Genomic DNA, 13,896 nt, shown 5'->3' with positions numbered 1-13,896 from the left:
TTCTCGCACACACACAAAATCATAATCTTGCACGTACACCACAGTACTCTCCCACATACCATTTGGGCAATAAATCATTCTTCATATACTCACACTACTGTACTTTTTTTTCTGAGCAGTATAATTGTAACTCAGACACATCGCCATGCTATCTCCAGTACATCATTATATACTGGATGGTGTGGTTCAGACAGAAAGAATGCTGTTGTTTATAAGAGCGAGTTACTCTGTTTGTGTGTGTACAACTGAAAATATGTTTGAGATAAGAGGACACAGTTGTTTAGAAACCGAAAGAAAGTTTTATCAGAACTTCTAGTCTTTTCTCAGTCACATCTATATTCTCACAGTCACTTACTAACACCTCAAATTTCACTGCAGTTCTTTCAATCTCTGTTACTGTCTTCATTATGAGCAGACACTGTCCAGTTGGAGATGTTGCGCAGTGGGTATGATGCAGTCACTCTTTCTGCTCATCCAAATGATGCTGCATCTGTGCTCCCACTGTATAAGTTCATTCAGCCAGTGTACACTATGCTTTTTAACAGAATATAAATAAAGCACCTCAAAGTTAGTCTGGCTGTTTATTCATTTATTTATGATTATTTTATAAAGCAAGTTTTACTTAAACAAGATGTCTTAAGACTCTTATTAGTTTTGCTTTCTTTTAAATACAAATAAAATAAAAACAAAACAAATATTAGGAAAGATTTCTATGTTAGTAAATGCATAAATTATAGTCATGTGAAAAAGTATAGCGTTGCTGTTTCCATAGGAACAGAATGAATAGCAGCCAGATAATCAAATGAACTAGATTAATTGATCATCATGAAGTGTGAGCTTCTCTATAAAATGAAAGGTTTGGGTGTTTTCTAACACAATTCCACAATCTTCCAAGAAGTAGACATACCAAAAAATTCACCTTGAGGTCAGACTGATGCCACAAACAAATAGAGGGGTGATGATTTGGGCTCTCTTTGCAGCCGCAGAACATGGGCATCTTGCAGTCACTGAGTTGACCATGAACTCATCTGTATACCAAAGTATTCTAGAGTCAGATGTGAGGGCTTCTGTCTGACAGTTAAAGTCTGGACAAAATTGTCTTGATGCTCAATCGTCCAAGTAAGGAAATCCCAAAGAAGTTGATTGGTTCATCTGGACGTAGTGTTTTCAGTGGGAGAAACTTTTCGTCACTCATCCAAGTGTCTTCTTCAGTCTCAGTTGTTGGGGAATTACGTGAAAAGGGAAAGACCATCTCTGGATCAAAGAGGGGAACGAGGGTACATTTTTCATCATCCACAACCTGTGATTGCAGCCAGTCCCCAACTCTCTGTGAATGGTACTTATGGCCATTGATCAATGATCAGTGATCAATTGTCTATGATCAGTGGTTGTTGATCAATGGTCATCAAGAAACAAAAGTACTGTTTATAAAGTTGGGTGAGGGACGAAACCTTTCGCCCACTGATAACGCTACATCCCGATGAACAGAATCAACTTTTTGGGGATTTGGACAAAATTGCATCAAACAGGACAATGATGCCAAGCACAGAAAATTCCTCCACAGTAATGTGAGAGACTGATAATCTCATACACAAAATTATTACTTTGTGGTTCTTCAGGCTACTGAATCGTGGGCTGTGCTTAGTTTTCACATCCATGAACTAAAACTGTGGAAACTGTGATGGTTAGCTTTGTGTAGTCATGTTTGTTACACAAAGTTAAGTGTGGTACGACACTGAGTGTGTGCGCATGTGGGAGACCATAGTGATCTGGGTCTGAGATCATGCTGCTGTCTATGGTTTATGAGCTAACCCGCCTCTCGTTTTTTTTTTCTCTTTCTGTTGCAGATCCCGAGTCAGAACCAGTGGTTCCGGCTATCGTGATTGGTCCAAAAGACACAACAGTGGTGGCGGGAAATGAAGCTATACTGGAGTGCATTGCTAATGCTAGGTAAACTCCTTTTACATGCATGCAGACGTGCATATACAAACATGCCCTGCAGAGGGTGAACGGTTTCTTTTCTTCCAGGTCACTTAGAGGACACCTCGGAAACTTGTAGCTCAGCAAATTTTCTCCTCTCACTTGTATTACTCACATTGGGTCACCCAGCTCACACAGCTTACAATAATTACCTGAACGACTGATTATCCTAGCCATTATTTTAGTTTAGTTTTGATTAGTTTCTTTTTTATTGTATTGTATTATGGGTAATATTTGTCAGGGACAGTATTTAAGAAGTGCAGAGTAGGTATTACAATACAAACACTGAACTCATAGGCATGGAATACATCCCAGCCCAGTAAACTTTTACACAGAAACATCTACATACTGGCTGTTCTGTAAATGTTGAACAAATTGATCAGGAAAAGTAAAGCGATTTTCTCCATACTTTTATTTGATTTATGTCAGTTCTTTAAGTAAACAGCATCAATTCAGTTAGTTTAAATTGCTTAAAGAATTGTTAAGTGAATCAACGCAGTCCCACTTTCCTCCTGGAATATGTGACGAGAATGTATTTTATGCTTATATTATAATCTTCTGTTATATTCACTCAGAAGCAGGTTTTCCTATGAGTCCAACACTAATAGGAAAAAAAGTCCCACTGAGGCTATAATGACCAGATAAGAGCACAGCCAGTCAGAATGATGAGTTTTCTGGACTCAACAGGTGATATTTTTTGCCTACTTTTGTTCTGTTTGTACAAGGGTTTTGTCAGATTTTGTTATTAAGTCTGACCTAGTCTGGCTGCTCTGTTTTGTGAGAGCCCCTTTAAATGTTTTTCTGCTGCACTTGACCGGCACTTGACCACTGGGTAGCACTCAAGGTATAAAAAAATCAAGTGACTATTACACATAATGGATACCTGGAATGTAGCTACATTAGCTTTTACAAAACAGCACAGGAACCATCTCAGTCTAATAAGCTATTAGAAAAGTGATATTTAATTCAACACTAACAAGTTTGTTTTGAGGTTTTTGTTTTCTTTGTTTTGTTTTATTGCCTGCTCTGAAAACGTAGAAGAAGCCTCCTACATTTTTCTGTCAGCAAAATTTCTCTCCATCGTGACTATTTCTGCTATCAGAGAGGCACCCACTGAAATTCTCACACCAGAGAGATAGTCTTGTACCCAGGAAACAACCGAAAGAGAGAAACTATACTATACAATACCTGGGAGAAATAGGAGTTTGAGCAATGAAATCTAAAGTAGTGCTAAATTCTAAAAGCATTGGCTATCCACCTCCATTAATCATCAGTGAGTTATAGCGCTGTCCTGCTAAAGTGCTGAAATGATTAGAAGCTGATTGGAAGCCCAGTCCCAGCAGACCTAATAGGAAGAGTTTTAAAATCCACTTTTCACTCTTTATAAGGGACAGGAACCACCGAGTCTGCAAATATTCAAATTTTTTCCATATCTGCTGGTTAGGTGTCTTTAAATTCAAGTTTGTCTTCACTTCACATTTGGAATGTGATTGACAAAGAGTGCTCGCTGTGTTTTATTTACACTTGGACGGCATCTAAAATGAAAGATTCCACCAGAAAAACTTTGATACGAGTTTTGTATGACCATGTCATCGACCATGTCATCGACCAAATGACTGGATTTCTGTCCAAAACAGTCTATCACTGTACATGGGAGAATAGATTTGTGTATCTCAAATTCAAACCAAGTAGAGGTTTTTGGCACAATTTCTCTTACTTCCAAGGTGCTTGGAGAAAAAAGTAGTCTGAAGAGATGCAGCCATTATGCGTGATGACCGTGATGAAGGCTGTGAGCCGAAATGTGTCGGTCGAGCACTGAAGTTTTTTCTGGTCGTTAACCTCTTCAGACTGTATCACAAATTCATCCAGGCATTGAATGCAAACATGGTTGACGCACTGGCCTTCTTTTCATTCGCTTTGTGCCTTGTTAATAAAGTTCTTTGTTAGTGTCATCTACTGCCACCAACAGTGTGACTGCTAGTAGAATAAAAAGGCAAAGAAATATTGGAAAAATCCAATAAACATTAATACTAACATTGTAATGCTAATGATCTCTAATATAAAGTATTCTGCAGATGTATTTTACACCCAGCTTTGCTCATGAATCGTTTTGTTATCGTTGTTGTCTCTTTAATTTCTGCTCCTGTTGTTTGTGTCATGACTCCTGCTGTACTACTTTTAATATCTGTAATATAAACCTAATTGTGAATGTTACAGTGAAGAAACTGGACACCAACATTATCTATCTTGTTGTTTAAATGCAGCTATAGTTTTTCATCTGATTTTGTTAATGAGTATTTGTATTTATATTCGCATCACTACATTTTGGTTGAAATTCATAGCTTCCTGTCTCCTACCTGAGCTTTTGAGCGGTCCTTGGCAAAATGCATCTTAAGAACAGTTCCAGACGCTGATTACATTAGTAGCTGTTGTCATGCTAAATCAGGTACATGTTCACTGCATAAGATAAGAAATAAATTGTTGGAAAAAGGGAAAAAAATGAGCTGCACTATTATGGCTTGAGAATATGCTGCTACATTGCTGTCTTGCATAAATGCACATGCACAAAAGAATGTTTTTTTTTTTCCGTGTTGTTTATCCAAAACAAAATTTCATTTTACACGAAAACCCATTTCCTTTCCCAACATTTAGAGTAACTGACTGAAGCTCCTTCATGCTGAGTAGAGCTGACTGCTCTGATATAGACTGTCATCATTCATTTCCTGCCTCATTGACAAATAAACTGATGGATTTAATATGTTGTAATTGCCTTCTGCCACCCAGTTCTGCTCATTCTTTTTCTCCTCTCCTCTCCTCTCCTCCTTTCTCTTCTCCTCTCAGACCAGTGGACCGCCTTCTGGTGTCGTGGAAGCGTGATGGGCGTCGGCTTTCCAGTGGGCAACGGCTCATTATTCCTGCCCCCACCTCTTCTGACACGGGCTTATATGTTTGTGAAGCGTCGTTTAGCAACAGCACTGCCAAACCCGTGGAGGCAAAAGCGCACCTCACTGTAATGGGTAAGAAGAAAAAAGCAGTCACTTAGTCACCCACAGACACACTCACATTCAGATTTCCATCATTTCACTTCAGAAGACATTACACTGACTTACATTCATATTCTCGTCACTTATCCTAAATCGAAAAACAAGTTGGGTTGAATTGATTGTGTTATTTACCATTAGTCCCATATATTTTTCACTTTTTTAAAAAGCTGTTTACAAATGACATATTCAGGTTGCAGTCGATGAATTTGACAAATTTGGTTTAATGTGAAAACTCAGCTTTAATTCCAAGGATTGAACTGAAATACTGCATTAACTGTCGAGGGATAATGATTTTATACACAGTCCCCTATTTTAAGGGGCTTAAGTGTAATTACACGCAAAAGATGCTTCATGGAAATTCATTATTTCTTCATATAGTAAGGAGATTTTCATTTGCATTTGGAAGATTTTTCTGTGAACCCATAATGCATTCTAAATGTAAGTGAGACAGGCCATTCATAAAAAGAAAATAAACCCATCCAAAAGAGCAGAAACAGGAGGACTTTCCAAATCTTCACAAACAGTCTGGTATATTGTGAGAAGAAAAAACACACTGTTGAACGTAAAATGACCGGACGTCCACAGACGATGCCTGTGGTGGATGATCACAGAATCCTTTCCATGGTAAAGAATAATTTCCACTTTGTAATTTGAAGCATTATCTGTGTGATGCACATGAACGCATGTTACCAGTGTCACTGAGACATGTTAGAAGTCTGATGAACTGTATAGAGATTACGTTCATATGTATTAGACGGTGCTTTGAAAAGTGAGGCACAGCATACTGTAAAAGCAAACCAGCATTATTTGTTTTTAAGGTCAGGAAGCAAATTATTTTGCACTAAGTCAGTCACCTGATTTCAGCTCACTTGAGCTGCATTTCACTTTGCTGATAAAAGACTAAGGGCAGGGAGAACAAACAACACTGAAGAGAGGGATGGCAGAGAGGCCAGGATAATCATCACAAAGGATGCCCATTGTTCGCTGATATCCATGAGTTCCACACGCCAAAGAGTCATTGTTCTGGAAAGATTCTCAACAAAGTGTTGAAAATGTTCATTTTATTTATGAATGTGTTAATTTGTCTGGTTCATTTGAGCGCCTGAAACTCTGGGATTGTTTATGAAAATTGCTGTAATTTCTCAACAGTTAATGCAATGTTTTTGTTCAGCCTCTCGAACTGAAGATTGAACCTTAAGCTCTTATTTATTATATTGAAAGAACAACTTGAATAACTAAAATAGCAAAAATGTCAGTGTTTAAAAATATTTAGGCCTAACTCTATGTTTAGGGGACTTTTGCCCCCAAAAAGGAGGCAAGTCCCCACAGTGTTATTGTGTAAAGACATTTATGTCCTCATAACATGAGTAATACAAGTACACACACTGCCTAACAAAATTATCCATGATTGTCCTGGGTAGGTCCACTAGTGCCCTCAACATGTGATTAATTTCTGCTTTAGCCTCGCTCTTGTCTTTCCTAGTACATTCGTTGCTCCGGGCACTGTGTCATTCTGTTTATTCCTCCATTTATTCTTACTTTTCTCCTGGAAGCTGGACTGTGAGCACCCGAGGCAGTGACTGTCAGCTACAGCACTGCTCGAGCTGAATCTGTTGTCCACATTTACCATTAAATTGTCCATTGTAGTCACAAACAGCTGTTGGATTCATGTACACACAAACTCACCCACGTGTTCAAACAAAAACATGCATGTGTGCACTTCATGCTTACACACAATCACAAAATGGCACCGTGGCCACATATGCCTGTTTGCCCGGCAGCTCAATTAGCCCCTCTCCCTGGAGTCACCAATCAATAAGAGGATGCTGAAAGCACTCAAACAAGAGCACTCTTGTAGAAGCCACTCCTGTCTTCTGCGTGTGCGCGTGTAATAGAAAACAACATACACACGAGCAGGGAGCATGTGATGGATGAGGCGAAACTTCTCTCCTCTAGTTTCTTAGCATCTTTTTACTCTGCTGTGATTGTCTGTGCGAAAGAGCACCTAAGCAGAGAGCACCGACTACCTACGCCCACAGAATATTCAGAAGACCCGCCTGAATATTTATACCCTACTTATTCTCGTTCTGTGCCCCCTCATAATCTGCCACCAATTTTTGAACCTTTTTCTTTGTCTTCCCCCCCAAAACTCCTTTTTCTAAGTTATCTTTCCTCATTAGGCCGGCAGGACCGTTAAGGCCTGCCTGGCAGGGAAAAAGCCTGGATGCATTCATATGTATCAGAAAAGAAGTGACTGATGAATACATTGGTACTGATCCTCTTTTTCTGCTATGGGCTCAACAGACCTTGATGCAATAAAAGGGATTCCTAAACAGAATAGTGTATGTGTCTGTTTGAAAGAAAGAGACAGCCTCAAAGGCATTCATTATTCAATTTCATTTCTTTTCTGCCCCGATCCTCTAATCGGAATATGTATGATACTGCATCCTTGTGTTGTATACTGTACAAACGACTAGCGGTGCAAAAAACAATATATCTGCTGTTGTTTTCTGTCTTTGTTTTGCAGACAGACATCAGGGAATCCACAAAAGCTCAAATCCCTAAAACCAGCCACCCAAACACTCTTAAATGTGTTTTGTTGTGTTTTGGCATCTAGGTTCTTGCACTCACCTGACTGAAGGAGAATAATGCAGCTATGTTATCAGCGTCACACCATATGGCTGTTATTCATCTCTTGTTTTCCCGTTCGCTCTTCACTGCACGCTTTCCTCTTTCTTTTGTCAAAAATCAGGCAAAATTGCACAGTGCACAGTAAAGATAGGTGATGCACATATGTGGGTTTAAAAGTTGCCTGGAAGAACTAAAAAGAACTTTGTGTTTTCTCTTCAGTCTGCTGTTTAGATGTGAGGGTGGTCTCGCTTTCAGCCACACATGTACTCCAGATTGGGGCCACATTTTAACTCACCAGCTTCCATTCAGCAGCGCATTTTTGTGCGGCGTACTCTCAATAAAGGCTCTTCAACATCCGAATTAGATGCAGTGAAATCAAATGCTCTCTTTTTAGGAGTGTGGTAACAAAGGAAATAAGATGACGCATGGGTTCTAAAATATGGTGAATGTTGTGAAAAGGTCTTCAACGTGATCTGTGATCTTTTTCTGTTATAAAAAAGTAGTTCTGGTGACTACACGTAACCATGCGCCAACTGAAAGATCAAGTAAGAAAACAAAAACAGGACTTGTTTCATGTGATGGAAAGTCCTGAGGTTTACAGCACTCCTGCGTGGTAGTGATGGCAATAAGTGAAAATGCTGTCTATTGAAATACGATGCAAAGAAAAGAAAATAACATGTGGGATAAAAAGGGGATTTTCAATAGAGGGACAGCATAGTTGTAAAAACCTCATTGTTTGCATGTTATTACCATAAACCTATGGGGGAGGGGAGGGGGGGGGAGCACACAAATGAAACTTTTATTAAAATTCTCCTTTTTCAATAAGAGGTATATTGTTGCAAAAGCCAAAATACACATTCATTATTTAATTCATACACTGGACATTTCATTTTCCTCAGTCATTCTCTGGTGAACAATTGCCACCATTGTGTGGACTCACAGACTCAGCTGTCATCTCTTTGTAAATATTAACAAGTGCTTAAAAAATGAGAAATGGAGTCTGTGCAGCAGTAGGTAACTTCTTTTATAGCAAGTAAAATGTATTACAATATTATATATATGCAAGCATATATTTACATTCAAGGTTTTGTTTATTCTCACTGCTGCTGTCAGCACTTAGAGCAGTGCTGGTGAAGATGTTTGGATGGAGCAGTTATTGGCAGCAAAATGGAGTTGTGTAAGAAAAAAAAGGAGGATTGTGCCCCTTGGGACCTTCCCCGAATGTGTTTTTTTTGCGGCTGTGTATGGAAGTCATTTCACAGAGCATATAGACACAAAATCCTGCCTTCCACTGGCACTTAAGTTACTCAGTGCCAAGAGGGGAACCATTTTTATTCTGCGGTGCTCCATTACAAGTCTCCTCTATTAAGGAATAAATACTTGGAGAGGGCAAACTGTAAATTTGTCTGTTACATTTTCATTTTCAGCCTTTTATTTATTTATTCGCCTAAACTGAGAGTTTGTTAGTAGCTGTTTAATGACTTGGTGTTATTACAATTTTTTTTCTTTGCAGAACCGCCCTCTCTGACCGCTCAGCCAAAAAGTAAGATATTTGGAGAGCTCGACAGGAATGCGGAGATCCCATGCCTGGCTGCAGGTACGCATGTGCATGTGATAAATAGCTGTATGTATAAAGTTGTAGAATCTAAGTTTGTCATAAGCCTTAGTTTTTGTTTTTTTTTTGGGGGGGGGGTAATTTTATACCTGTTTAATTTTTATACATGTTTCTAATAACCATAATGGAAGTTGGGTCAAAAAGCTAGGTGTCACTTTGTTTCCTTGAAGCTGACGTCCAGCTGTCTGCGAGGGAAGGCTTGCTTTATTGATAAAATACAACAAAGCGCAGTAGAAACAGACAGGAAATAAATAGTGGAATTTTAAACTGAAGTGTGTAATGAGAAGATGAAGACCAGCAGTCTCACTGGGGTGACTCAGATTATTACATGAAACATGTAACACTTCCATTAGGCACTCTTCTTAAAACGATAATAGCGTTAGTCTCAGTTTTGTATTGTCTCAGTCCTTGTCTAGATTCACACTTCATCAAACCTCCCCTCCCCTTTTACGGCTGTGTGAAAATGAAATAAAACAAACAATGAAAATTATTTTCACAAAGTTTCTAAATTCCAGTGCCTGAAAAGTGTCAGGGAAGGCTGTTCCACATGCATTCAATGATCCAGCAGCCACTTAAAGCGTTCTGAATCTCACAGTCTGCTTGTGCGTGCCACCACATGAGGCGTAGAGCTGATGCATTCTCGCACGTCAGATTTTTAATTATTCTTTAACTCACTAATGTTTAACTTGTTTCCATCAAACTTCCCCAGCTCAATAGTTGTGTTACTTTTCCGAAATGTTATATTTGGATATGCTAATAATGCATTATGTCTCTAAATATGTGTGTATTTGCATAATTTTCCAGACCACAAATCTGAACACTGGATAAACCAAGTTGTTGTTTCATTTTGTTGATATATGAGAGTTTTTTTTATCAAAGGGATTTTAAAAATCTCTTTTCATGACTTCATAAACCAGAAAATACTCCCACCAGACAGCTAATAATTGTCAAATTCCACTATATTTGTAGGAATAAACTGTCGTATAAATAAAGCTATGAATAAACAAAGACTAAGAACAAATACCTCAGAAAAAGCTTCAGGATATAGACAGGAAGAACTGTTCAGTGCACACTATATAGTCAAAAGTACTGGGCCGCCTGGAGCAGCTGCTCGGCCGTGGAAATGCATGAAGCTCCCAGCACACAGTTTTTGTGCTGATGTTAATGTCAGAGGCGGTTTGGAGCATTGCAGTGATTGAGTCAGCAGAGTGTTGGAGCCTTTACCCACCTCAGCACTCGGTGACCCCGCCCTGTAACATTGCATGGGCTCCCACATCATGGCTGAATTGCTGTGGCTCCTGAGCGCCTCCACATTGCAATAATACCGCTTAGAGTTGAGCGTGGAGAATCTAGGAGAAAGGAAATTTCCCGAACTGACTTGTTTAACCAGTGGCAGCCATCACAGCCCCATACTCGGAGTTTATAAGCTCTTTAGAACAACCAATTCTTTCATAACTGATTGAAAATGGAGACTGCATGGCTGAGTGCTTGATTTCACACACCTGTGGCAATGGGACTAAAAACACCTGAATTCAAAGATTAAGAGGTGTGACCCAATACTTGTGTCCACATGTTATGTCAGTATTACAGGTTTTCCTAAATGTGATGTTTAAATGTCAAAATTAGATATTATATTATTAGAAATGTATTAATTTGCATAAACATCCAAGTTAAAAGTGTTTTCTCTGAAAAAAGACACGGTCTCAAAATTGACCGACTGAGCAAACAATGTTTAGCACTTAGTGTCTCACCTTAACTGCTTCTTTAACTTTGGGTGACGGGCACTAAGCGAGAGAGAGGATGTGATGGTTCTACGTCCATGTGTTGTTGTGGTGGGTTTTTTTAGTACATTATATTCCTATTCAGTGTCTTTGGGGTTTCTTTTGGGTTTTTCTATAATGCTAGCGTTTGGGGGTTTTGATTATTGTTAGTTTGCATTTCTGACTCCTCCTTTGATTTCAGATTTTGAACAGTATTTCTTGTCATATATGAGTTCTTGTCATTCTTTAGTCTCAATGGAATTTTGGCTACCACTTTAGATCGCCTTACTGCTGAGCTGTTTTATATTCTTGGTTTGTATTAAGGTTAGCTTCCCATTTTGAGGTTCTTAGTTCTTTCCTGTTTTGTTCCCTCAGTATTTCCTTTGTCCTTCAGTGCTGCCTTGTTGTTTTGGGTCTGAGCATGTTAGTCTTGTCTTCCAGGTTACTTTTTGATTTACTTTGAAGACTGTCTTCCGTTAGTTTTACTTCCTGTTCTGTCTTCCCCTGTTTGTGCTCACCTTTGTTAATTATGTTTAGTTGTGCCTCGTTAGCTAATCAGCTCTGTGTGTGTGTGTGTGTGTGTGTGTGTGTGTGTGTGTGTGTGTGTGTGTGTGTGTGTGTGTGTGTAGGCCTGTAATCCCTTTGTTCACTGTTAAACCATCTGCTATTGTTGTGATGCCCTTTGTGTTCCTTCACATTTTGGACTGTTTTTAATTCTGTTTACAGACTAATAATTGCTTTTTGCTATTTAAGCAACCACAGGCACCTAACCAGTGTTGGGATTGTTACTGAATAAAGTAATTATTAGATGTTGTTCTTTTTTTTTGTTAAAGTAATGCAGTATGTTACTGAATTATTTGCTGGAGAAAGTAATTTGTTAGACTACTCATTATATTACTTTTGTATTACTCCATTACATGTTCTGAAATGCACTGTTACACAATTATCAATTAACAATAATAACCTTAGGTTTCAGGACCTTGTACATCTTATCTTATCTTATAAAAATAAATCTTTCTTTTAGTGTGTATGTATGAGCTGAAAACTGGCAACACAATGCAAATTTGAAAAACCAGCTCGGAGAGACTTCAAAGTGATCACCACAGTAATTGTACTGTAGAAACAGGTGTGAATAGACATCAAGGCTACAAAGCTGCCAGCTTGACTGCTCATCATTGTTTTTTTACCTGTTGAAGTTCAGGGTCTGGCTGCTGGGCTGCCAAACACTCAGCTTTAACATCACTCTCGGTTCTTCACTAGCTTTGTGTTAGCATGCTGTCTGTGCAGATGTTTGCAAAGAGCTGAAGTTGTGTTACCACTCCTGCGTGCAGGTTGCACTTTACCGCTGTGTTCTTGTCCTTTCATGGATTAAAGATAAAAGCAATGTCCACATCTTCACTCCTCAAATGTTGTACTCTGCTTTACCATTTTCCTCCTCCCTGCACATGAACCAAAGTCAGTAGATTGTAGCACAAGTGGAGTAAGAAAACGGCATGTTTGTTATTTTTTTTCTTTCTCTGCACTTCTCTTGCCAGTAACTGAAGAACATAAGCAACAACATGATTGTAACTGTATAAAATTAGTAAGTTTAGTACAGTAACTTGTTATGACACTGCACTACTGAAAAATCTAACTTCACTAAAAGTGTAGTTAAAGTGTCACACGTTACATGGAACTATAAAAAGCACTGCATTGTTCGGGAATGCATTACATGCAACATTGCAGATAACCATCCACACACATTCACTTTACAATCACCAGTTAATGTAATGTGTAAGTCTCCAGACTGTGGGAGGCCACCAGACCACACGGTGAGAACCAATGCAGCCACAGGGGGAGCACTGTGCCATCCCATTCATTTCTTCTATGTCAGCTTTACATGTCAACTGTTGAGATTTGCAGCTCTTGTCCTGCTGTTTGCTGTTGCAGTTGCGTCAAGGTGACTCTCTTAGCAGGGGTTTGGCATCATTCGATATATGTGTGCGTTAGCTTGAAGGCTTCATGAACAATGACACTTTACTTTTGGCATTGTGAGCGCATGCTGGTATGCTGAGACCGAGCCTGAAAATTGCACTTGTTCATGACTCTTGTCTTTAAATGGATTACATGAAAACAGTTATATGAGCCGGGCTGGATACAGCTCTAAAAACTGCAACATCCTCCCCTCTCTCTCGCTCCCTCTCTCGCACTCTCTCTCTCTCTCTCTCTCTCTCTCTCACACACACACACACACACACACACACACTGAGTGAGTTTATGTTCCTCCTCAGTAATCTGATACAGTGGCAGTGTAATTAAATAGCAGGGGCCTCAGGCTATAGAGAAAGGGATGGAGGCTAAGAGGAGAGATGAGGGAAGGAGAAAAGAGCGCACGGTGACAGAGTGAGTGAGACGAGGAGGGGGTGAAAAATACGTCACGCGTGTCTGTGAAAGCTTGACACCAACAGAGTGAGAAACGAATTCATCGCTCGCTCTCGCTCCCTCTAACAGCCACAAACACACACACAGGTGTGAAGGGTTTGAGACAGAGTAATTGCATGAGCCCCCTGCCTGTCATATTTGGCATGTCTGTCAGACAGGTGGGTGCTGATAGTGTAGCTCTTCGATGTGCTGCCCACATCTTTTATTCAGAGTGTTTTCTGGACCTTTCTGCCACCCTTACCCTACCACCCACACCGTCCAATCAATATATTATTAGCGGTCATTATGCCCACATGCATATTTATAGAGAGAGAGATTGGATAAAAGAGAAGAAAGATTGTTGAAATGAGTGTGTGTGTGTGTGTGTGTGTGTGTGTGTGTGTTTTTGTGTGTTTTTGTGTGTTTTTGTGGGAATTGGAGTGGTTTGCTCAGCAGTGAGGTCAGC

General features: G+C 39.4%; 1 protein-coding gene across 3 annotated transcripts in view; it reads left to right on the top strand.

Annotated features, from left to right (window-relative positions):
- Nucleotides 1-13,896, top strand: part of LOC100701042 (protein sidekick-1) — a 262,584-nt gene that overhangs the window by 165,489 nt on the left and 83,199 nt on the right. For all 3 annotated transcript variants that reach the window (XM_005460732.4, XM_005460731.4, XM_019360120.2), the window contains 3 exons: nt 1,848-1,950; nt 4,822-4,997; nt 9,169-9,252. In XM_005460732.4, the coding sequence (XP_005460789.1) occupies nt 1,848-1,950; nt 4,822-4,997; nt 9,169-9,252 (363 nt within the window). The remainder of the gene's footprint in view (nt 1-1,847; nt 1,951-4,821; nt 4,998-9,168; nt 9,253-13,896) is intronic.

This window comes from Oreochromis niloticus, linkage group LG6, assembly GCF_001858045.2.
Source record: "Oreochromis niloticus isolate F11D_XX linkage group LG6, O_niloticus_UMD_NMBU, whole genome shotgun sequence".
Classification (NCBI taxonomy): Eukaryota; Metazoa; Chordata; class Actinopteri; order Cichliformes; family Cichlidae; genus Oreochromis; species Oreochromis niloticus.
The sequence above is the reverse complement of the archived record's forward strand: the minus strand, read 5'-3'. Positions and strand labels throughout refer to the sequence as shown.